Source organism: Molossus molossus, unplaced genomic scaffold (assembly GCF_014108415.1).
Source record: "Molossus molossus isolate mMolMol1 unplaced genomic scaffold, mMolMol1.p scaffold_m16_p_1, whole genome shotgun sequence".
Taxonomy (NCBI): Eukaryota; Metazoa; Chordata; class Mammalia; order Chiroptera; family Molossidae; genus Molossus; species Molossus molossus.
This window is the reverse complement of record NW_023425344.1, coordinates 219,591,884-219,619,260: the sequence shown is the minus strand read 5'-3', so window position 1 is coordinate 219,619,260 and position 27,377 is coordinate 219,591,884. Positions and strand designations below refer to the sequence as shown.

Sequence of the window (27,377 nt, the reverse complement as noted above, 5' to 3'; positions counted from 1 at the left end):
TCTGCAGGTTAAGTCAAGATGTTCAGATTTCAATAAAAGCATAAACTTTTCTGTTTTCTCTTAATCCCACATGACGAATGAACTGGCTATGCTGGGTTGAAGACTCATTGCAAAGTAATTTCCAAATCCAAAGTCCTAGAATTAATGTTTTTCATGTTTTAAGTGGCTATTAAAATATTTAATTTCTGCCCATGAACTCAATGGTCAACAAGTGGTTCATTTTTGTGCAGTTGTAAAGAAAAAAATGTGAATTTATAAGGACAAAATCAAGTAAGTAAAGTTTTTAAGCTACTAAACCCACAGTTGGATTACTCTAACAGGTGAGGTGATCCATATGTCATACATTTATTTCCTCATATATAAGGAGAATATCTCTGAAAGGATGTACAAGAAAATGAAGAGGCAATAGCCTATATGGGAAGGGTTGGAGGGCAGGTTATTGGGGGAAATTATTTGCCACTGTATACTTTTTGTACTGTTTGAATGTGTTTACCATGTCTATGAGCCACCTTTTAAAAACTGGAGTTTCTTGTTGTGTCAAAAGTTATTAAAGTTTAAGTTACATATAGCTTTATTACTGTGAGGAAAAAGGAAAGAAATGAGAAGGGAGGTCTTCATGCTAAATGAGCGAAGGTGAACAACTTTGAGTCAACACATTTAAGACAAAGACCTTGAAAAGCAGAGTGAACATCAAAGCAAAGATCTGAGAAGAACCATGGTGTAGAATTATAGTCTCAGTGACAAATTCTTATTTTCAAGTTTAAATAGGCCCATTATTCCTTATTGCTTTTAAAGTGCATACAGTTAAATAATGCTATGAATAGACTTTGATATTTAAGGACTGAATTGATAGTGAAATCAAGATTAAAAAAAAAAATAATGTTTCACCATAAATAAATCCACCTGAATTATCTGTAAGAACAAGGAACTAGTATCCATTGGTAGATTTATGACACCTTTTTCCTGGCAAACAATTACTGCTGAAATTGCCTCTCTTCTATATATTACTGAAGAAAAGAACAAAACTGAGGAGGGAAGAGTGGAAAGAGGGATTGAAGAATGACAAGAAATGGGAAAGAAACAAGGGGAGAAAGGAAAAGGAAAAGATGATCTCTGTAGGACTAAGTATCGTAATTCACTCAAAAAAAAATTGCCAAGTGCTTGTTACATGCCAGGTACCTGAGGACACACACATAAATCAGCAACAGCTACTGTCCCTCAAGGAGTTCACAAACTGTTATAAAAGTCAGACACAAACTGTGAAAGAGGAATTACACTACATATAACAACAGTTATGATTCAGTGTGAGATTTTGGACTAGAGCAAGAATAGATCTCTGGTGTAGTTTAAGAGCTTAAAAAGGGCAGCCACACCTGAGCCATCCAAAAATTAAGGAAGACAGACTAAGAGGTCCCAGTTTGATGCCTGGTCAGGGCACATGCCCGGGTTGTGGGCTTGACCCTCAATGGGGGTGTACAGGAGGTAGCTGATCTATGTTTCTCTCTCACATCAATGTGTCTACCTCTCTCCCTTCCTCTTTCTCTAAAAAATAATTTAATAAAAATATATTTTTTAAGAAAAAAAAATTAAGAAAGATTTTGTAGGATGAGGAAGGGAAAGACATTTCAGGCAGAAGGAAGAGCATGAGCAAAGTACAGAAGTATGAAACAGCACACTGTATTCAGGAAATATGAATATAATTTTATGCAGTTGGAGAATATGGTACACAGAAGACTGGAAAATAAAAATGAAAAGGGTGGAAGATAGAGTAGTGGAAAGTTAGGCTAAAAGAGTGAATAGGGTCAGTTTTCTTAAACCATAGAATGTTTGTATTAAAAGTCAATATTAATTATATAGTATGTAATATAATTATATAATATACGAATAGATATTAAATATTTATAATATAAATAGTATATTATTAATTGTATAAATATTCATTGGGATGACAGTGGTATATTTTAACTTACAAAAACAATTTTTTTCAGAAAACAAATATACTAATTATTGGTGTATAAAATGGATGAATTAGTCTTATTTATTAATTATATCAGGTCCAGTGGGCTCTCTACTTGGAAATATTTTATTAAACTTATTTTAGTTCATGTGAACTCAAAAGCAGTGTAGCTGTATTTATCATCAAATATGATATATAATTCACAATTGTAATTAATTCAGATTGATTACATTCCCCCTTAAACAAGCAAATTATGAATGTTTCATGACACAACTAATACATGGGCACATTTGCTTTTATAAATCAGGTATGCATAAATACTAATTGTGCAAATCTAAGCCGCAGTAATATTTAATTTAGCAATATTTTAACAGCCCAAGAATGCATGAGATTCTGTGTTAAAATTGTGCTGCCACCTTTTACGACTAAAGTTTTCTAAATGTTACCAAAACAATAACATTTTATTCACAAAATATTAGTAGCACATGTACTAAAATACATGTTTTTACTTGTTTTACTTACTAAAAATGTTTATTCTATTTTATACATATATACACATGCACACACATGAGCAAGCCTATTATTTGCTCTCTTTGTGATAAACTGTGGATCCATATACCACTACCCTAAAACATCTTAATTCCATCTATTATTACTGGTGTAAGAGAGAAAAGGGGAGAAGACAAAGAATCAGAAGACTTGAAATCTTGGCCTAGTTATAAATCAAACTAAATATTTTATTTAAGTCATGTCATTTCTGGACCTCACTTTTTTTTTTTCATCTATGAGTCATGACTTTTTTCTAAATATATGAAAATTTTTATTTCATAGTAAATAACTTTTCCCTAAATTTATAAATATTTACTTTGCTAATTTTTGTAAAAGTCTGTATAGTTTATTTGAAAGAAATAAAGAAAAGGTAGAAAACAGCCTGAAGTACAACCACACAGAAATAACTATCATGTGCATTAGGTCAACATAATTCTAGCCATTTCAATGCACATGTGAAAATAAATAAAAAAACTTGTATAAAAATAGGATGATCATTTGTGTGCCTTTAAAATACAATACATTTAATTTTACTTTAAAAGAAAGCAAAACTTGGGGTTGAATCCGGGACTCTTTGGTCCTCGTCTGATGCTCTAATCACTGAGCAAAACTAGACAGGGCTACAAAAAATATTTTTTTAATTAAGCTTGCTTACAAAATATGTCAGTAAAATAATTTACTGTATTTAAAACTCACATGGAACATTAGGAAGGAGGAAAAATTAGATTAGGAGAAATTTGAAGCCAGGGGTGTGATTAAGACAAAATGATCGCATGAAAGTCTTCTACACTTGCTAGGTATGGGCCACAATTTGACTCTGAGCTTCCTCGTGGCCCATGCAAAGAAACAAGACCAGCTGTATTGCTCACAATGTCCATTAGATAAAAACAAATCAGGTATTTCATTCCAAGACCAGAAAAGAATTGTTCCCATGTGTTTTCATCCAGACAGCCCATGTAATATAGCGAACAAGCCCCTACAAACATCCTTATAGCAAATAAAACAAAGAGTGACGTGGGAAAAAAAAAGAAAGCAAAACTTCAGTGAAAATATATGAATTTCTCCATTTAAAACATATTTTCTAAAAAGATGTAAGGTTTAAAAATATTAATAGATTGGAGTAATTATGTCTTTATAAGCACATTTTAAATTAAAGATGTTATTAACTATTGCATGAGAAAGAATACTCATACATCCTCCCAACTCCAAATACTATTGGTATGCTATTTTTCACACTGTCCAAGTTTATAAAAAATATATTAGATTCCATAATCATACACTGAGAGAGAGATAGAGAAACACTGATATAACCAGGGGTTATATCTGCAACCTAGGTGTGTACCCTGACCAGGAATCAAACCCACAACCTTTTTGTTGTACGGAACAGCACTCCAACCAACTGAGCCACCCAGCTGGGCATATATATGAAATCTTTACTTGAACTTATAGTAACAAAGTATATTGGTGGCTACCAGGGGGAGAAATGGGTGAAGGTGATCAGAGGCAAAAATACTTCCAGTTATAAGATAAATAAGTTCTGGGGATCTAATGTGCAACATAGTAACTATGATTAAAAATACAGTATTATATTGTATAAAGTTGCTGATAGAGTAGCTATTAAAAGTTCTCACCACTCACACACACACACACACACACACACACACACACACGGTAACTATATGAAGCGACGAATGTGTTAACTACCCTTATCATGGTGAACATTTCACATTATATATGTATATCAAATCATCATGTTGCACACCTTAAACTTAGGTGTCAATTATATCTCAGTAAAATTAGAAGGGAATAGCCTATATCCCAAAGGCAACATCAGTATTAAGCCAGCTTCATTTCCGATCAAAGGCAGTTTGTTATTAGGTAAGTAGAGTCAAGAAATAGCATTTCATTGGTAAAATTAATTCTATATATATATAAATGTGAAAACTCGTAAAATGTAGAAGTACTTTGTGAACATGTGTTCAAATCTAGTAAGTCCAGTAGTTTATGATACTTAGAAAGTGCCTTAGGCATAGGTTCCAAAACCATAGTGTCCAGGGGCTGTTTCAGATAATCTCTGACACCTGAACCAAAGAGAGAACAAATCCTGTTATTAGAATAATGTCACAACTACCTCAAGAGAACCTGTTACACAAGACATACAAGAGTACCTTAATGGACAGAGAACATGGACTCCATCACAGTTACAGAACAGATTGTGTGACTGTTTTTGCACCTGCTTACGATTATTTGTGTGTGACAGAATTCGATCTGTCTTGCCTTTACTATACCACATAAAATGTTAGCAACACTATGGGAGAGGCCTACCTCCCTCACTGACCTCTAGCTTTTAGAAGCTTCTGATAGCTATTAAAAATAATCAAATAATAATGACTTATCAACTGGCTTATGTTGGTTTGCAACAAGTGTGTGTGTTTGTGTGTGTGTGTGTGTTTGTACTATATAGCATTATCAGTTGTGGAGAGATGAACTCTCCATTATGCTGGGAAGCCAGAGCCATATTTATTATTGAGACACCTTTTGCTTTCTTCTTAAGGATCAGAATAGGGCTTTCATAATGGTATATTTGGCTCAAGAACTAATAGATCCCACCGTATGTACGTATTCCCTTAAATGGAAATGTACAAATTATTTATTGTGTACATTCATACAAAAAGGTGATGTTAGCCCCAGGTGTAAAAGGATTATTGTATAACAAGAAATTAACTTAGTCCCTGGCCAATTTGGCTAGACAGTTAGAGCACTGACCAAACGAATCACTTCCAATAAGCTGATGTATAACTGACCAAATAAACTGAGAACTTAATCTAAACTTAAAGTATGTGGCTATTCCCACAAATCCATGATCCACATGAAATAGTGCAAATACTGATCCTACCAAACTTCTGTGTCAAATGTGCCATTAGTATTTACTTACATAGATTATAAAGAATTACTATAGTTAATATAAATCAATACTAAACATAATCCTTATGTTTATATGGGTATATCTGTATAACTTAAAGAGGTAATGATTCAAATGGTCATTTTTAATATTGATATATGGAAACCTCTGATCACACTTAACAATTTCTAAAAGTAATTGTATTATAAAACAGGATATTCTGTCATTATCTGTAGGCTAGAAAAACATACTCTCCTCAGTTAATTCTTAAAGCAAGAGAAACTTGAGAAGGTATAAAAAATGAGTATTGGCAGTGTACTGAAAATTAGATACAACTTAATAATTCCTTGGAAGATTCTATTTCTGCTTCTGCCACTGACTTGCAGAAAAATGACTAAGTCACTTAGCTTCTGTACATATCATGTGGTAAAAGATAATATTTTTGAAGTGCCATTGAATATAAATGAGAATTAACACTGAACTATACTTTTGAATATCCCTCTTGTCTTTATTTATTTGCACATATAGCATTCTATATTTATTAAGTACACTTTTCTCTCCAAACCTTATTAGAATCTCTTACATATTTCTGATGTGAAACATCTCTATCAAGCAACGGCTTCTGCATACATTTTAAAAGCACAAAAGGACTGGATTAAAATCAAACTTATTTTATTTGAACCAGCAATAACAATAACAAGAAAAGCATATGTGCTATTTTATACTGTACTTCATTCTAACCACTGTAATTCAAAGGCTAACTCTAATATGTTAAAATACTTTTATATTTATTTCCCTTCAGACAGCTTTGTCTAGAATACAGATCGATCAAACTAAACAACCACTTTGTTTCATGATTTTACCTAAATGAGTTATAAATGACTATATGACAGTCTTAAAAAGAAAATCTTCATAAGGAAATAAAAGTTTACCTAAAAGAAATATGATAAATATATGCCCAAGCAAGTATTTTTCCTTAACATTTAGCAGATTATGTACCACCTATTAATCAAGTGCCACTGAAATAGTTGAGTCACTAAGGCCATATTTCCTGAAATTACAGTAGTCACCCCCCACTCATGCAGCATATGTTCTGGAATCCCCACTGGATGCCTGGAAGTGCAGAGTATCTGACCCTATATACATTAGGGTTTTTTTCCTATATACACACACACACACACACACCTGTGATAAAGTTTAATTTATAAATTAGGGCCAGTAAGAGATTAACAAAAATAACATAAAATATAAAAATTTATAATAATATACTATAATAAAAGTTGTGTGAATGTGGTCTCTCTCTTATAACCAAGCTGGTAACTGAAATAGCTAATGGGCGGACAGGATATTCAGCATGCATCTGTGGGACAAAATTTACATCCTAGGCTGGATGAAGCAGGACAGCATGAGATTTCATCACATTACTCAGAACCACACAGTTTAAAACTTATGAATTGTTTACTTCTGGAATTTTCCATTGAACATTTTCTGGCCATGGCTGACTGCAGGTAACAAACCCTGGAAAGTGAAACCACAGATAAAAAGGGACTGCTGTATTAAGAAATGCTTGGAGCCATTATCAGATCATTAATACTAGGATAAAAGAATAAAAGATAAAATGTAAAGAATGATTAATCAAGCCCCTAAACTCAAATATTCACAAATTATAAAATATTTAATGTAAATTCACTTTGTCTATATGACACTTATGTCAGGAATAAACAAAAGAAAGTTCTTCCACATATAAAAATTTAAGTTTTTTTCAATTAGTTAAGATTTTAAATATTATATAGCAGTGTTCTGTGTGTGTGTGTGCGTATCTCTGGGTATGAATAAGAAAATTAAAATGACAATAAATGATGATGAAAATAGCAATATATTCTCAATGCACTGTTTATATATATGTGTGTGTGTGTTTGTGTGTGTGTGTTTATTGATTTTTTTAGAGAGAGGAAGGGAGAAATAGAACTATCAATGTGAGAGAGAAACATCAATCGGCTGCCTCCTGCACAACCCCTACTGAGGATCAAGCCTGCAATCCAGGCATATGCCCTGACCAGAAATCAAATTGGGACCTCCCAGTGCATGGGACTAGGCTAAATCCACCAAGCTACACCAGCTGGTGCTAAATGCGCTGTTTTCTTACTAAGGTTCTACTCCTCATAAAAGCTACTAATGACAATGTGAAAAAAAATGTGATCCTATGCTTCTGTGCCACATAACCAATTATTATAACCATAAAACTGATATAGTTTATTTTTACAGATGCAAATTCATTGAAAAATAAAATTTTCTTCCATGTTAGATTGTTGCTGGTCCTACAATAAGAACATGTTAATATTCCCACACTTACTCCTCTCCACGACCCCTGTGGGTCATCTAAGATAAATGAGGAGTTTTTACTTTGTGTAACACATTTTCTGGCAATCACTTCTATGTGGATGATTCCCAAAGGTATCTTTCTCTCTCATCTTGGCTCTTCCTGAGTTCTAGACTCATTTTCCAACTTTCTAGTGGATAGGTTCAACAAACACATCAAGCCCAATCTAAATCTCATCTTAATCTCTTTCTCTTAATAGATTCACTAAATCAGTCAATGAAGCAGAGATTATGGTGATAGCTAAAATCTTCCAATTCAACTAAATCCTTTCCTTTACCACTCAACTCAGAGATGGGGGGAGGGGAGAGCCAGTGAGAGAGAAACTTAAAACCTGAAGAACCAGGTCTTTAAAAAGGCAAGAACCAAACAGCTCCAGGGATCTAGGTACAGGAACAAATGGAAATCTCTTTATGGTAATAAATTCAGTAAATGAACTTCAACCATTTTCAATCTAGGTAGAGTATTTTTAGTTCCAAGTAGAATGTAGCATGTAATGGCAAACCCTATTCTTGCTGCAATAATAACAATAATAAAAAAACAAAACAAACAAACAAAAAAACAGATAACTTCTAAATAAAACATTTTTAAAGCCATCTGGGAGGTATCTAAGTGCATAATTATATTAACTAAAACACCACAGGACAGTAGTCTGTAATAAGCCACATTCTTGCTTGGGGAGCACTTGGTGATTCTAGGTACAATGTGAAGCATGGGCTTGGGTCCCACAGAAGACTGGTGTGAAAATTTGGAAACTGCAGGAGCATTAAACACATACCCAGTTTTCTCCATGGTACACTTGCTGAATTCTGGGGCTAAAAACTGTTAAGACAGACTAAAACTTCTCATAGCCTTTTTACGCTATGAGACAAAATCCTGCTTGAGGCTTACCTTAAACTCATTGCTATTTTCTTCACTGTTTGCTACACTTAGTACATGGGGCAAGAGGCCAGGGAGCAAGGCTTAAAAAGTCTAAAGAGTATATTAAATTTCCAGTCTTAAAAAAAAAATCAATCTAGTTCTCATATAAAAATCATGGAAGAATTGCCCTAGCCAGTTTGGCTCAGCAGTTAGAGCGTCGACCCGTGAACCAGTGAGTCATGGGTTTGATTCCAGTCAAGGGCACATGCCTCAGTTGTGGTTCATCCCTGGCCCTGGTGGGGTTGTGTGGGAGGCAGCCAGTTCATATGTCTCTCTCGCATCAATGTTTCTCTCTCTCTCTCCCTCCCATTCTCTGATGATAAATGGAAAAGTATCCTCAGGTGAGAATTTGGAAAAAAAAAAAAATCACGGAAGAATTATGCCTGAGTAACAGGACAGAAGTAGGCTAAGTTTTATTAAAACCACAATGCAGCCATGACCATGCTCAATCACTGATTGCACTGGATTAAGATAATAAGCCTAGTGATAATATATCCCTACCAGAGGGAAGCCTCTATAACCTCCACAGTACTTTTACACATAATAGCTGATGTAAAAATACAATTACTGGACATGCAAACATAAAAAAAGTTGACCAATAATCAAAAGAAAAATCAACTACAAGTTGACCAAAACATGATAGCATAAAGATATCAGCAGACTATATGACATATTAGAAAAACAATGTTTTTTATAGACATTACAAGAAAATTAAATTAGAAGAAAAATGGAGAATTTACAAAAATCATTTGAAATTATAAAAAAAATCAATTGGCTATTCCAGAAACAAAATATAAGAAAATTATTGAGTATGTTTAATATTATAATAAATATAACAGAAGATAGGTTGAATAATACATTGAGAGACAGTTCAAGAGAAAATATACAAAATGAAGTATGAGAAATTAAGTTGTGAAAGACACATAAAAGGATGTGATACACCATAAAATGAATTCTGCTAATACATATGATTGAAGCTCCTGAAAAATAAAAGATAAAGCAGTCTAGAAGCAATTGCTAAGCAGATAATGGCTGAGGATTTTCTAAAACATATAACAGACATCAAATCCGAGATTTGAGAAGCTTGGTGAATTTTAAGTTGTAGAAAAATTAATAAAGCTGTATCTAGGCATAGCCTAGTCAACTGTATAACACAAAAGGCAAATATTAAAATGAAAAAGCAGTCAAAAGAAAACAAAAAAAATTTCAATTAAAATTGCTAACTTCTCAACAGAAACTATGAAGTCCAGGAAACAATGAAATGACATTTAAAGTTCTATAAAATATTAAAGTGGGGGACTACTATGTTCCAAGACTCCCCATGGATGGCTGAAACCAGGGATAGTACTGACTCCAATATGGACTATGTTTTTACCTATACTTATATACTTAAGATAAAGTTTAATTTATAAATTAGGCACAGTAAGAGATTAACAGCAATAACGAACTATAAAATAGAACACTTAGCTCTGGCCAGCTTGGCTCAGCGATTAGAGTGTTCACCCTCAGACCAAAGGGTCTCAGGTTCAATTCCTGGTCAAGGGCACATAGTACCTGGGTTGCAGATTCAACCCAGACCCCCGTCAGGGTAATGCGGGAGGCAATCAATCAATGTGTTTCTCTCTCTCCCTTCCTCTCTTCCACTCTATCTAAAAATCAATGGAGCTCTGGCCAGTTTTGCTCAGTGGTTAGAGCGTCAGCCAATTGACCAGAGGGACCCGGGTTCAGTTTCCACTAAGGGCACATACCTCGGTTGCAGTTTGTCCCCGGTCCCGGTTGGGGTCGTGTGGGTAGCAACCCCTTGAAGTGTCTCTCTCACATCAATGTTTCTCTCTCTCTCTCTTCCCCCCTTTTTCCCTCCTGCTCTATCTGAAAATAAATAAAAAAAAAAAGAAAAAGGAAAAATATCTTCAGGTGAGGATTAACAACAAAAAAATAGAACAATTATAACAATATAATGCAATAAAAGTTATATGAATGTGGTTTCTCTGTCTTGCTCTCAAAGGATCTATTGCACTGTACTTACCCTTCTTTTTCTTGTGATAATGTGAGATGATTAAATGCCTACATAATGAGATGAAGTAAGGTGAATGAGAAATTATTAAGTAAAAAAGGGTTACTTGAACATAAGCACTGTGATACCATGACAGTTGATCTGATAACTGAGATGACTACCAAGTGACTAAGTAGGTAGCATATAAAGCATGGATATGCTGGACAAAAAGATGATTCATTTGTGGGTTGTAGGGGTACAGAGCACAGTGGTTTGAGAATTCACCACACTACTCAGAATGGCACACAATTTAAAATGTGAATTGCTTATTTCTGAAATTTTCTATTAATATTTTCTGATCGCAGGTAACTGAAACCATGAAAAGCTAAACAGTAAATAAAGATGGGGCTACTGTACTGTGAAACTAACTTCTATACTAGCAAATACCTCTCAAAAATTAATGCTAAAAAATATTTTTCAAAAAAAGAGTAAGAGAGTTTTATTGCCATAAAATCTGTCCTACAAAGAATACTAAAGGATAATCTTTAGGCTGAAGGATAATGATTGAATAGAAGAATTAAAGTACAGGAAAGAATAAAGAACATTAGAAAAAATAAATATGTGGCCAATTATAAAGGAACAAGACAATTTAAATCAAAATTATAATAACATAATGTGCAAGTTATAAAAAACACTGCACTAAAATATATGACAATAAAAAGATCAAAAGTGAATTGGGAGGAATAAGAGTTTAAGTAGGATAAAATTCTTGTATTACTCTAAAAATGGTAATACTAATTCAAGATAAACTATAATAAAAATGATTATTTTATAGTACCTAGGGTAGCCATTAAAAAAATAAATTTAAAAAATAAATTAAAATGGCCCTGGCCGGTTTGGCTCAGCAGTTAGAGCATTGGCTTGCTGTCCAGAGAGACCCAGGTTCGGTTCCTGCTAAAGGCATGTACCTTGGTTGCGGTTTGTCCCCGGCCCTGGTGAGGTCGTGCAGGTGGCAACCACTCAATGTGTTCCTTTCACAATGATGTCTCTCTCTCTCTCTCTCCCTCCCACTCTATTTGAACAAAAAATGGAAAAATGTCCTCGGGTTAGGATAAAAAAAATTAATTAATTAATTAATTAATTAAAATGTATAACTAAAAGTCTATTATATTTGAAAAAATAGAATAACAACAAAAAAATTTCATGAATTCAAAAGAAGGCAACAAAGAGAAGAAAATTTTAAATAAAAAGATAGGTCAAATAGAAAAAAAAAAAAAAGCAATGTGGTAGACTTAAACCTAATAATTATATGAAATGTAAGTAGGCAAAACAATTGAATAATAAAAAGGTAATCATTGGAGAAAAAAATAAGATTTAGCCCCATTCTTACAAGAAACACTATAAATATTTAAATTTATATTTAATATATTTAATGTAAGGATACGGGATGGTTAAAATTAAAATGATGGTGGAGCCTGGCCGGTTTGGCTCAGTGGTTAGAGCATCAGCCTGCAGACCAAAGAGTCACAGGTTCAATTCCGGTCAAAGGCACAACCCCGGTTGTGGTTCAGTTCCCTGCCCTGGTCAGGTTCCTGAGAGGCAAACAACTGATGTGTCTCTTGCATCGATCTCTCTCTCTCTCTCTCTTTCTCTCTCTCCCCCTCTCCCTTCCAACTCTGTCTGAAAATAGATGGAAAAATATCCTCGGATAAGGATTTTTAAAAAGTAAAATAAATAAATTAAATAAAAAGATGGGGGAAATATGCCATGCAAAATATAACCCAAAGAAAGCTGGTATAGCAATATTTATATGGAATATATTAGACTTTATAGCCAAAAACATTTAATACTATCATTTAATACTAATTACTCATTTTACAGAAAATAAAATAATCTAAAATTTATATTTACCAAATTAAATATTTTAAGATATACAAAAGATGACAGAAGTGAAAGGAAATATTTATACAACCACTGTTAGGAGAGTTTTCTCATTAGCTGATAAACAGATTAAAGAAATAAATAAATTCGATATGAATTTAGAAATTATTAATAATACAATTAACCAACCTAACTTGTTCAAAAGAGCATACCCAACAGTAAAACATACATTTTTCCTAAAACATTCACCAACATGTTATTTGCTGAGCCATTTAATACATTTCAAAGAACTAAAATGATACAGAATATAAGTTTATATGGTTGAAGGACAAAGCAGAAATCAAAACTAGAAAGATAAATTGGACAGCCCCACTTAGAAATTAAGCAACACACTCCTAAATAACCTGTGGGTCAAAAAAAAATAAATCACAATAGAAATTTGAAAATATTTTAATTGAATGACATTTAAAATAGGACATTGTCAAACTTGGGGGATATGACTTAAAGCTGTGGTTAGAGAGAAATTAAAACTTTCCAGCCATATATTAGAAAAGGAGCAAGTTTTTATTTTTATTATTATTTTTTCTTTATTGATTTTAGAGGGAGAGGGAGAGAGAGAAATATCGATGAGAGAGAACATCGACTGGCCGCCTTCTGTATGCCCCCCCACCAGGGATTTGGCCCACAACCTGGGCATGTGCCCTGACCGGGAATTGAACCAGTGACCTCTTGGTGCATGGGTTGGCGCTCTACCAGTGAGCCACACCGGCCGGGCAAGGAGCAAGGTTTTAAATCAATGATATAGAATTCTTTCTGAATAAACTTTAAAAAGAACAACAATAAAACCCAAAGATTTTAAGAAAGAAAATCATCAAACTAAGAGTAGAAATCAATAAAACAGAAACAGATATACAACGGGAGAAAAAAAACAACCACCAGAGATTGGTTCTTTGAAAAGGTAAATAAATTAACAAGCCCTTAGCAAGATAAAAAGAAAACAGAAATGAATGAAAAGGGGAAATTGCTACACATATTACAGGTATGGAGAATAAAATTAAAAAGACATTATTGAACAACTTTATGCTAATAAATTTGAAAATGTTGATAAAATGGACACATGCCTTAAAAAATATATCATACCAAAACTAACAAGAAAAAAATAAAAAATCTGAATAGTCCAATTACTATAAAAAAAAGATCAAATCCAGAATTTAAAACCTTCCCAAATGTCCCCTTTCCCTCCCAAACCCAACCTCAAAACTCCCCTCCCCCATCCAAAGAAAACAACTACAGGCCCAGATGGTTTCACTAGTGAAATTCTAACAGATCTAAAATAGAATGAATACCAATTTTATATAAACCCTTTTAGAGAATAGAACTGGACTACATAACCTTGATTGCAAAATCCAAAAGACATTATAAAAAGGAAAAATTACAAGAAACAGGTCTTATTAACATAGAAAAAAATCCCAAATAAAACACTGGCAAATTTAGTCCAGCGATATATTAAAACTTTAACACAAACTCCAGGAAGAAATCATCTAATATCAGACTAAGAAAGCTAGGGATCTTGACTAAAAATCTCACTACAATATTCTCACCTAAGGAAATATAAGATATTCTTGATAGCATAAGGAATAATGGATGCCAAGTTGCAAATCATATGTAATGCAAGGTTATAGACAGATGGCAAGTGCTCTATGCATTCCAATTCATTCACCTGTGCTAGGAATGTAAGTACACTCTCTACATGAGAAATGAGCAGTTACAGAGAAGAGGGCCAACAGCAAATTCTCCAATCAACCAACAGAAACAAAGGCATCCTCCCATTTCTAATACCAGCTTCTCAAACAGAGGAAGTAATTGTGACCTATGAAAAACCACATCAGTTTTCTTTCTACCCATGTCAGTGTTCCATACTTCTACTGCGTGGGACACATTTTTCCACCAGAAGCCTCATGCTTTAACTCTCATATATCTGGAAAGATTACTGCATAACTCAGAAAAACAGGTAATCATAAGTCAATTACACAATCTTTGTGGTTTATAAATTTACAGTTTATAGCTGATGCCTAAGTTCCAGAAGAAATTTCTTCTACCTTTGTGGAAAAAACAAAAAATCCTTAATACTAGGCCATAAAGTCAAATCTGCATTTTAAAAATGATATTCTAATAATTAATGAACCTAGAAAAATGAGGATTTAAGTTAAGAGGAAAGCTGCCAATTAAGTGCTCTTTATATTGTACAAATTCTGTTCAGTTCTGGCATCTGTCCGGTTTAAGATTCACTGCTCAAGGGGTTTCTGAACAAGCTTCAAAAATTTTCCAGGTGTTTTCTGCTAACTCTCAACTCTGAGAGGCAGTGGCAGGTTCAAATCCCAAAAACCAAAGATTCTGTGAACTGTGAACAATTTCATATTACTAACGATTAAGACAAAACAAACATGAAGTATGAAAAGGCATTCTATAGAACGGCAGGCCAAGACAATGACACTTTCTAAGGTTTTTTTCTTTTTTTAATCCTCACCTGAGGATATTTTTTCATTGATTTTCAGATAAAGTGGGAAGAAGGGAGGGTGGAAGAGAGGGGGAGAGAAAGGTGGAGAGAGAGAGAGGAGAACACTGATGTGAGAGAGACACATCGATTGGTTGCCTGCCACACACCCCAACCAGGGCTGGGGATCGAACAGTAACTGAGGTACGTGCCCTTCACTGGAATCGAACCCGCGACTCTTTGGTCCAAGGGCCAATGCTCTAACCACTGAGCAAAATCAGCCAGGGCACAATTTCTAAGTTTTAAAAGGAAAGCTTACTGCATGTATACCTAATGTGCTGACAACTAACAAGTAAGAAAGGGATGTCTGTGGAAAGCAAAATAAAATCATGCAGGAAACATGAGTAAATAAGCCCATATATCTTGATACAAAGCCAACAGATTCAATCACTAATTTAATCTAGGTCAGCATCATCTCATGCCTAGAATAATACTGTGTTTCCCAGTTAATTTCACGCCAGTGAGACACATGCCCCAAAGACATCTGAAAATCTAAATCTCCCTCAAACATTTTCACCATGTCATTCCACAGCTAAAACTATGGCTCCAGATTATCTATCAACCAAATCTAAACTCTGGTTGTTCAGGACCAACATAATTTGACTAATCTAATCTATTCAACATTACTTTAAGAGATGAGAATGTTGGGTTAATTATGGCTATAAATTCTCTACAGTTCCTCCCTTCATTTCCTGAATGTGCAGTATCCCTTTGACTTGAACAGACTAACAGAATGTGGCAGAAGTGACACTGTGTGACTTCTGATGCTTGGCCTCAAGAGGACGTGCAGTTCCTGCTCTTGCCCTTTTAGAACACTACTAGGTAAGAAACCTGGGCTATCCTGCTGGAGAAGCCCATGGAAGGGAACCAGCTGATGGTCTCAGCTAGTCTTCTGGACTGCCTTCTAACAGATACATGCCACATTTTTTTAATACACTAGAAGTAGCAATGATAATAATTCTCCAGATTCCAGATACAGTTATTTTGTTTAAGGATGAATTTTTTTTGTTTCTTTATTTCATTGTTATAGTTTAGAATAACTCTCAGTGATAATGTTTTTGTTAGAGTCCATATGATAAAAAATTTAATATATACTAATTTAAATCATATCGTTTTCATTTAATGTATCAAAATTATAAAAATGCAAAAGACAATTATAAAAGAAATATAAGTACATAAATGGCATTGCTTTTCTATATTAAAATTAATATGCAGAATAAGATTTTCCACTATTGAGAAATTCTCTGATAAATATACATATTGGTATAAAAAGTACCTTATTAAGATATTAAAATTTTTACAAAAAAGTTTATTGAAATCATGAAGTATTTTTTAAGAGCTGAATGAATCCCTGCATCTAAAAACAAAGTACATAAATAAGTGAGATCATGTGGTACTTGTGTTTCTCTAACTGGCTTGCTTCACTTAGCATAATACTCTCTAGGTCCCTCCATGTCATCTCAAAGGGTAAGAATCTTTCTTTCTCACCACTGCACAGTACTCTATTGTGTAAATGTACCACAGCTTTTAAAAAAAATATATGTTTTTATTGATTTTTTTCGAGGGAGAGAGACAGAAACACTGACGTGAGAAACACTGATCAGCTGCCTCTTGCACACCCCTACTGGGGATCAAGCCCGCAAACTGGGCATTTTCCCTGACCGGGACCCCTTAGTCCATGGGATGATGCACAATCCACTGAGCCACACCAGCTGGGCTTTTTTATCCACTCATCTACTGATGGACACTTGGGAGGAGGGGATCAATGGGGGGGAAGGGGGGGACATCTGTAATACTTTCAAAAATAAATAAATAAATAAAACATGACCAGCTAAAAACAAACAAAACAAAAAAGTACAATATTTCATCACTCTTCCTTTAGTTTTTTAGAACCTACCGGAGAGATTCAGCCATTCGCCTCAAATCTTCATTTTGCTGTTTTAAGCGTTCAAGCTTTGCCAGTATCTTGGACAGTTCTCGGCTAGAATGATCAGGGTGGTCATTATCCCGTACCAAATGACCACCTATATAAAAGAGCAAGGTCCCCCAGGCAAAAAGAATGAGCATAATCCAACGCCAGGAACCAGTCCATGGCCGCATTTTCAGATTTTCAGCTCACTCCCCTGGCTTCCTGGAGCTCAAAGAATTGCAAACATCTTAATTCTGTTTCCTGTTAGTCAAAGGTAGTAGCCTTTTGTTGTTTCAACACATGATGATTCAGACAAATTAGTGTCTCTGGTAGTCCTGTGGTGAATCTTTCAAAGAGATCCTCCTGGTGGTATGAGTAGGAAGTTTTACTGTCCTGTGCTTCATGGACTCTACATGCTGTGGAAAGAGTAAGATATGTATTTATTTAGGATATATGAAAATAGCATATGCTGAGATTCATGGAGTTAAAGGAAACACATTGGTGTTGACTGGCCAACAGGCTAGTAAATAACATATGTGCCGATAATAAGAGGTAAAAAGCAAAAGCTTTTAAGTCTTCATATTAAATCAACTATGTATATGAGGGTTCTACCAGATAAATTAATTAGCTCTATGCCTGAAAGTCCTCTAAGCACCATTATCACCTTTCTTTCTTACTTACATCATTGTGCAACAGGTCATATATGAAGCTTAAAAGAGTGTATCTTTGAACAATCAATCAAACCAAACAAAATGCATTCAACCACATAATCTGAGCTAATCTTTCTACTATCTCAAAAAGAAACATTTTTCTCTTTATAAGTGAATTCATTCCTACAAAATCTCAACTCCATCCCCCTCCATCTCACTGCTCGGTTGCCATTATAGCACTTTGCAGGTGACAGGCAAATTGTCATTTTTAGAATAAATTATAAAAATGACTATATATTAGCCAAGCAAAGGTTATCACATGAGGCCATTAAGCAGCTGGCAACCACTCCAAACATCACAAGCAAAGGTTCATATGGATTAGGTTAGGTTATTCTTTCCTCAAACTTATTTAAAATACCAACAATTGCAACAGAAGTCTAATATCAGTTAAATTTTAGTTACTGTGAATCTTAAGCCACAAATGCACATGCTTTCTAAAGATTGGTTATGGGTTTCATTTGTGAATTCTCCATGATTAGGCTTAAAATTCCCTTTGAAAACAAAACAATTTTCTCTCCAAAGAGAAAATATGCAAGAAAGATATAATATTAACACCATTTGACACTTCTAAGACTACATAAGAAAAGTCTTATTTCCAGGTATATAGTTACTTGTAAAAGAAACGAGAAAAAAATCGTTTCTATATACAAGACTGAATATGATGGAGACTTGAACACTAATTATTAAAGATTAGATAGCCCTGGCCGGTTTGGCTCAGCGGTTAGAGCGCCCACCTGCGGTCCGGAGAGACCCGGGTTCGGTTCCTGCTAAGGGCATGTACCTTGGTTGCAGTTTGTCCCCGGCCCTAGTTGGTCGTGTGGGTGGCAGCCACTCGATGTGTCCCTTTCACATCGATGTCTCTCTCTCTCTCTCTCTCTCTCTCTCTCTCTTCCTCTCTCTCCCCCCCCCCCTCTGTCTGTACAAAAAAAAAAATGTCCTCGGGTGAGGATAAAAAAAAAAGATTAGATAGAAAAGTCATAAAGGAGGCTTGGAAAATTAGAGCAAAGAGCTGCTATTTTTCTACTTTTGAACTTTAAATACCCATTGTTTTTAAATTACTAAGTACTTAAAAAGAAGAAACTCTCAAAAAAAAAAGAAGAAGAAGAAAATCTCTTCAAATGAGGTCCTAGAAACATTCTACTTCCTTCCCATTTGTTCCTACACTATTTTCCTCACTGTTACTGGATCACACTAGCTAAAACACAGAATAAAGAGCTATATTAACTGAGAATTATTTGAAAAGTAAGTAAAAAAGCAATAATCCATGCCCTAGACGGTTTGGCTCAGCGGTTAGAGCATCAGTCCACGGACCAAAGAGGCGCGGGTTCAATTCCAGCAAAGGGCACGTACTTTGGTTGCTGTTCGGTCCATGGCCCTTGTTGGGGTCATGCAGGAGGCAACCAGTCGATGTCTGTCTGAAGATAAATGGAAAAAAGTATCCTCAAGTGAAGATTAAAAAAAATAATAAATAGCCCGGCTGGTGAGGCTAAGTGGCTGAGCGTCGACCTATGCACCAAGAGGTTGCTGGTTCAATTCCCAGTCAAAGCACATGCTCAGGTTGTGGGCCCAAACCCCAGTGGGGTGCATGTAGGAAGCAGCCAATTGATGTTCTCTCTCATCGATGTTTCAATCTCTTTCTCCCTCTCCCTTCCTCTCTCTCTAATATCAATAAAGAAAATAATAAATAAATAAATAAATAAGCAATAATCCAAATGAAAAATTGGTGTGTTGTGTATTGCTTTAATAACTATTCTTTTTTTGAAATGTTTTTATTGATTTTTAGAGAGAACGAAAGGAAGAGAGAGAAACATCGATGTGAGAGAGAAACAATGATTGGCTGCCCCCTGCATGCCCCCTGCTGGGGATGGAGCTGAAAACCTGGGCATGTGCCCTGACTGGGAATCAAACGGGACCTCTCAGTCCATGGGAAGATGCTCAATCCAACGAGCCACACTGGCTGGGCTAATAACTATTCTTAAGTCTATTGAGAACACTCTCTTTATTGACCCTCACTGTTCATTCTGTCACTGTCTCAAAATCTTTTCTAAAACCCTATTCCTCTAATTGCAGGTAGCCCCATCTATTCACTAAAACGTAAGAATAATTAAAGTTTATTCAATGTCTCAGGTAAAAGATTCAGTTATGTAAGGTCTACTTTTCATGTTATATAGAAAAAAATGCAGACACTCTGATGGTCTAAAGGATTAATAATTAAGTCAATAAAAGCAGTTAATTATTAATATTAGAGCTAATAATGTTTGTGACAACATATCTAACACTATAAAGTGCTACCATACCATATGCTGAAAATATGTCCTAGTTAATTCCAAGTTATACCAATAAGATATTTTAAAAATTTTTTATCTTTCACTTCATAGTAAAAGTTAAATTAGGAAGATAACTGTGATAAAAGAAAGTAAAACGCTTTCCAAACAAGAATCATTTAAATAATAAAAATAGGACTTCTGGTCAAGATGGTGGCGTAGGTAAACAAAGTATCACGTACTCCCACAACCACATCAACGTTACAACTAAACTACAGAACAACCATCATTCAAAACCACCTAAAATCAAGTTAAATGGAAGTCCTACAACTACAAAATTAATGAAGCTGCCACATCGAGATTGGTAGGAGGGGCAGAGGCACGGATGGGCCAGTCCCAAACCCACGTGTGGTAGATAAAAATCAGGAGGGTACCTCGGCTGGGAAGGTCCTCCCTGAGGACTGAGGGGTCCCCGTCCCACACCAGGCACCCAGCTCAGGGTTCCCCGTCCCACACCAGGCACCCAGCTCAGGGTTCCAGTGCCAGGAAGAGAATCCCCATAACTTCTGGCTGTAAAAATCAGCAGGAACTGAGGCTGAGGGGAAGCAGCTTAAGAAGCACCAGAGACATACGAGGGAAAACTGAGTTGTTTGGCACTGGGGCAAGGGCTGGAGAGACAACTTTCTCCTGGACAGATGTGTTGTCAGAGGCATTTGTTCCTTTGGTGAACCCTTCTCCTACAAGGCCGGCAGACGTCAGTCATATCTGGGACTCCAGCAACCTGGCTCGCACTATTTTCCCTGCCCTGGTGATTACCTGAGGCCCTGCCACTCCCAGCTTTCAAGCCCACCCAAGCTGTTTCCAGTGGCTTTACCATAGGAATGGCCTGTCTTGGATTCTGCTTCAGATTTTCCTAAATTCTTTCAAACATGCAGTATCTGGTCTTAGTGAGCCCCATACCTCTTATTAAGTGGCCCCAGGCCTGGAACTAGAAGCAGCCAGCCTTGGTTTACAACTTGGCTTTGCCTGGGCACCTCCAAGCCCAGCACAAGAAGCAGCCATCTGCAGACCGCTTTGTAGCTTATGCCTGGTGACCCTGGATAGAACACAGGCAGTGGCTGATCTTGCCCCAGAGCCAGCACACCCAGTGGACAGCTTCAGAACACTGCGAAGCACCACCACCCAACCACCTCCACAAGTGACACACCCAAGGAATGGACTCAGTGGGTACCAGAGCCCTGATGAAGTAAGTCTTGCTCTGTGTGGTGGGCCCCTGTCCAGCTAATCATCCTGGGTAGTCAGAGGTCAGTGAATAGTGGGCACAGCCAGTCCTTGCAGCTGATCAGCCTGAGTAAAATCCTCTCACTGATGTGCCAACAACAATCAAGACTCAATTACAACACAAGGGTGTAAAGTCCACACGAGGGTGCACCTCAAGGGCCCAGCTGGGAGATTAGGTAGGCTGTGCCACTGGACCCTACAGGACACCTACTACAACAGGCCACCCTAGGAAGCCCAGGAGTCATAGCAACTCTACCTAATACATAGAAACAAACACAGGGAGGTAGCCAAAATGAGGAGACAAAGAAACAGGTCCCAATGAAAGAACAGAACAATACTACAAGAAAAGAACTAAACAAAATGGAGAAAAGCAATCAATCGGATGCAGAGTTCAAAACACTGGTTATAAGGTTGCTCAAGGAACTTAGTGAGAACTTCAAGAAACTTAGTGAGAACATCAACAATGTAAAAAAGGACCAGAAAAGCCCTGGCCAGTTTGACTCAGCGGTTAGAGAGTCGGCCTGCGAATCAGAGAGACCTGGGATTGGTTCCCGCTAGGGGCACGTACCTCGGTTGCGGTTTGTCCCTGGCCCTGGATGGGTCATGCAGGTGGCAGCCACTCGATGTGTCTCTTTTGCATTGATGTTTCTCTCTCTCTCTCTTCTTCTCTCTCCCTCTCACTCTATCTGAACAAAAAAATGAAAAAAAAATGTCCTCGGGTGAGGATAAAAAAAAAATAAAAAAGGGACCAGAAATGAAGGATACACTAACTGAAATAAAGAATAATTTACAGGGAATCAATAGTAGAGTAGGTAAAGCCAAGAAGTAACCATAGAATTAGAATATAAGGAAGCAAAAAACACCAATCAGAACAGCAAAAAGAATACAAAAAATGAGGATAGTGTAAGGAGCCTCTGGGACAACTTCAAGTGTGCCAACATTCATATCATGGGGGTACCAGAAGGAAGAGAGAGAGAGCAAGAAATTAAAAACTTATTTGAAAAGATAATGACAGAAAACTTCCCTAACTTAGTGAAGGAAACAGACATATAAGTACAGGAAGCACAGAGAGTCCCAAACAAGATGAACCCCAAGAGGCCCACACCAAGATACATCATCATCAACATGCAAGAGGTTCAAGACAAAGAGAGAATCTTAAAAGCAGCAAGAGAAAAACAGTTAGTTACCTACAATGGCGTTCCCATAAGACTGTCAGCTGATTTCTCAAAAGAAACTTTGTAGGCCAGAAGGGAGTGGCAAGAAATATTCAGAGTGATGAAAAGCAAGAACCTACAACCAAGATTACTCTATCCTGCAAAGCTGTCATTTAGAATTGATGGCCATATAAAGAGTTTCCCAGACAAGAAAAAGCTAAAGGAGTTCATCACCACCAAACCATTATATAAAATGTTGAAGGGTCTTCTTGAAGAAAAAGATAAAAAATATGAACAAACAAAATGGCACTGAATACATATCTATCAACAATTGAGTCTACAAACAAAATGAACAAGAACAGAAACATTCTCATAGATACAGAGAACATATTGTTGGTTGCCAGATGGGAGGGGGGTTGGGGGAATGGGTGAAAAAGGTGAAGGGATTAAGAAGTACAAATTGGTTGTTAGACTGACAAACCTCAAAGGGAAGGGGGGTGAAGGGCACGGGAAGAAAACAACCAAAGAACTTATATGCATATATGCATAACCAATGAACACAGACAACAGTGTGGGGAAAGACAGGAGGGGGGCTGGAGTGGGGAGGAGGGGGTCAATAGGGAAAAAAGGAGGAACATCTGTAATACATTCAACAATAAAGATAAGTTTTAAAAAAAAATAAATAAATAAAAATATTTTACCTAGAATTATAACAAAAAATTATCATAAATATTCAAAGCCAGCAAAAGTATAATATAAATTGAATAGAAACAAACATTTACAGAAACATAAATTTTGTTATACAAAGTACTTTTTGGTTTTTACAAACCACCATCAAAAAACCAAAATACAAAATTACTATGTTTTATAGGACTACTGATATTACGTGAATTGTAAAAAAGCAAGAAATTACTGTAGGAACAAAAATGGTCATTTTCTTACTTAATAGCATCATTTTAACTCTACTTTTGGAGAGAATGTTTCTCCAAATTTTATTGTTCTGGTAAAAAATGGGGTTAATAAAAATAAGCCAAGTTAAAAACCAAGTCATTTTCTATGTAATTTTCCTTACCATGATTTAAAAGAACAGTCATAAAATGTTTTCCCTATCCATAGTAAGTGCCCGCTTACTCACATGTTTATTGTTTGAACCGTGCCTACAAAAATGTAAACTCTGTGATTTTTGTCCATTTAGTTCACTGAAATATGCCACGTCCTTAGAGTAGTTTTTGGTATTTAGTAGGTACTAATAAATAGTTTTAAATAAATGAGTAAGTAAATTAGTGAGTGAAGGATATGACACATGACATACACTAGCAAGACAAATGACACAGAATCCGAACACATCAGCTGCAACTGCATTTTATGTCCCACTTAAGAAAGCAAACATGAATGTAGAAAGTGAAACAGTACTATTTTATAGGAAAAAAACAGTTAAAAAATAACATCAGTCATAAACTTTGGGATTTATTATTGTCAGCATAAATCTTGCCAACATATCCCTTAAATGATTAAAAATATACCCATGAAAAAAAAATTTCTCTTGCCTTATTTTCCTCATCTAAAAGCTTCACTTTGTAAAGACAATGGAAAGATTGAAGAAAGCCTTTTATATGAAAGCCACTCAATTTATTTGTGAAAGAATGTATTAGTGAAAATATTTTAAATTTATTAGTGAAAATAGTTCAACATTAACTACATGAGCTAATTTCTAACTATAATGTATATACTAATGTTGGTGATATTTCTTCTCAGAGTGGATTGTTTTCAAATATTTATTAAGTCATTCCTGGTTGAGATTCACATACTACCTTTTATCTGCAGAATATTAGGATTTTTTTTTTTTTTTTATCCTCACCCGAGGACACTTTTTCATTCTTTGTTCAGATAGAGCAGGAGGGAGAGAGAGAGAGAAACATCGATGTGAAAGGGACACATCGAGTGGCTGCCACCCGCACAACCCAACCAGGGCCGGGGACAAACTGCAACCGAGGTACATGCCCTTAGCGGGAACCGAACCCGGGTCTCTCCGGACCGCAGGCCAACGCTCTAACCGCTGAGCCAAACCGGCCAGGGCTATCTGCAGAATATTAAATGGAATGAAACGTCAGGCTTCCTTCCACAAATTTATCTAATTAGTGATACCACTTTTTTTTTAAATAGTACATATTTAAATGATTCATTGCCTTTGGTATTTATAAAGACATTTTGGATTATATCTGAGTGATGTCTGTATAATAAAAAACATGTAATTTTTCAAAGTGTTTCTTTTTAAACTATTTTATTTTATTATTGTATTGTATTGTATTGTATTGTATTGTATTGTATTGTATTCATCACAACTTATCCCCTCTATACCCTCTTCAACCTCCACCCACCCACAAACTGCTTTCTTAAACCTGGAAGCTACATACATCATCACTAAGTTCAAGAGCTTTAATGGAGTTACTTAAATGAAGTTAATACACAAAAAGCATTCACTACAATACTTGACACATAAGAGGTGCTCAGTAAAAGTAAAAATTCTTTTTTATTCAAATTTTTACTTACTGGTTGGAGAGAGAAAGAGAGAGAAACATCAATTTGTTATTCCACTTATTTATACATTCACTGGTTGATTCTTGACTGGGAATTAAGCCTGAAACCTTGGCATATCAGGACAACGCTCTAACCAACAGAGCTGCCTGACCAGGGCAAAAGTAATTCTATCTTAATGTTGACAAAATATGGTACTTAAAAATATGGGTGCTAGAATTGGCAAAGCCTAGAGTACTGGTTCTGCAACATCATAGCTAGGTAACCTCACTGAGCTTCAATTTCTTCATCTGTAAAATGGATATAATACATACTTCTCCCACAGAATACTGGGAGAGGCTTAAAATAATCTACAGGAAGCATGTGCACACAAATAGCAAACTGTCATTATGCCATATATTGATGTTGTTTACATTATTTTATAGACCCAATTATAATATTTTATATAAATTATATACGACGTATTATTGTAGGCAGTTTCTAAAATGGCTGTCAATGATCCCCATGTCCTGTATTCATGTCCTTATATAATCTCCTCCTGAGTGTGGGCTGGACCTTAGTGACTTGCTTCTTAAATAGAGCACAGTGATAGGGTTTCACTTCTGAGGTAAGGTCACAAAAGACTGAAACTTCACATTCTCTCTGCCTATTCACTCTGATGACATAAGCTATATAAGCTACTATACTGAGAATTCTATACCCAGTGAAAATAATCTTTCAAAAATAGACTTTTCCAGAAAAAATAAAGTTGAAAATATTCTGTGCCAACAAAACTGCTCTATAAGAAATGTACAGCATGATTCTTATCAATATTTATAATGGAAAATATCTAGAACAAATCTACCATGTATTTTACCTAATTCTATATAAAACCGTGATTCATTCACACATTCATTCAAAAAATAGTTATTGAGTCCCAATTACATAAAAGACTCTGTCCTAGGCACTGGGGGTTGTAGCAATGAGCAAGACAGACAAAAATCTCTGCACTCAAGAGGTAATACGCTAGTGGATTTTAACTGCAAAGGGAAGTAATGCTAATAAAACAACTCCCCAAAAGCCTATTCTTATAGCACCTAACATACTGACTGATACAGTACCATTTACAACACTAGTAAATTGACTGTTCTTATATGACAATGACCAATAGCCACTTTTTTTTAAATCCTCATCTGAAGATATGTTTTTATTCATTTTAGAGAAAGAGGGAGTGTAGAGAGAAAGAGAGAGAGAGACATTGATTGGCAGCCTTCTATATGTGCCCCAATATAGGGATTGAACCCACAACCTAGGTATGTGCCCTGATAGGAAATCGAACCCACAACCTTAGGGTATCAGGATGACACTACTATCAACTGAGCCACCCGGCCAGGGCAATAGCCGCTTTCTTTAGAATCTGACTATGTGAAAATTAAAATGATATTTCCAAGAATCACATTCAAGTGGTTTCACTTTAATGCTAAGCCCAAAAGATGAGTAATGTAACAATTTGCTGTAGAACCAAAAGACAAAGAGTCTGGCCTGTTCTGCTATGAACCATGTTCATAAGAGGGTTGTCTTCTACACTTCAAAATAATTCAGCATTAATATAATTAATATAAATATGTATATCTTATATAAAGGCCAAATGGCATTATATATCAAATATTTATGTAAATAAACATGCCCTTTGGTGAGAAACTCCACTAGCATGAATTTATACTAAAATGCATTTTAGCCCTGGCCGGTTTGGTTCGAGCATCGGCCTGCGGTTCAGAGAGACCCGGGTTCGGTTTCCGCTAAGAGCACGTACCTCGGTTGCAGTTTGTCCCCAGCCCTGGTTGGTAGTGTGGGTGGCAGCCACTTGATGTGTCCCTTTCACATCGATGTTTCTCTCTCTCGCGCGCGCGCGCGCTCTCTCTCTCTCTTCCTCCCTCCCTCCCTCCCACTCTATCTGAACAACAACAACAACAGAAAAATGTCCTCGGGTGAGGATAAAAAAATAAAAATAAAATGCATTTTAACAAGTAAACAAAATGAAATTTACAAAGCTATTAATTTTTTTTAAATATGTTTTTATTGATTTTTTAGAAAGAGAGGATGGGAGAGACACCAATGTGAGAGAGAAACTTTGATCAACTGCCTTCTACACACTCCCCACTGGGGATTGAGTCTGCAACTCAAACATGTGCCCTGACTGGGAATCAAACCGGAACCTCTCAAGTCTGTGGGATGACGCTCATTCTGCCACACCAGCTGGGCAACAAGGCTATTCATTACAACATTGTTTGCAATAGCTCCAAATTGGGGGTAGGGTGGGGGGGCATAATTGCCCTTCAGTAGAAATATGTAGAATAAGTTATAAATTACTTTTCTAAAAATGCATTTTTTTACCCTGATGCCAAAAAAAG

The 27,377-nt window shown here is 35.8% G+C and overlaps 1 protein-coding gene across 15 annotated transcripts in view; it reads right to left on the bottom strand.

The window, feature by feature from the left end:
- The window catches only part of FUT8 (fucosyltransferase 8), a 232,076-nt gene that overhangs the window by 102,659 nt on the left and 102,040 nt on the right, over positions 1–27,377 (bottom strand). For 14 of the 15 annotated variants that reach the window (XM_036277553.1, XM_036277619.1, XM_036277527.1 and 11 more), the window contains one exon: positions 17,032–17,459. The exons of the other annotated variant lie outside the window; for it this stretch is intronic. In XM_036277553.1, coding sequence (XP_036133446.1) covers positions 17,032–17,234 — 203 coding nt within the window. In that variant the 5' untranslated portion in view covers positions 17,235–17,459. The remainder of the gene's footprint in view (positions 1–17,031; positions 17,460–27,377) is intronic. 15 annotated transcript variants of the gene reach the window in all.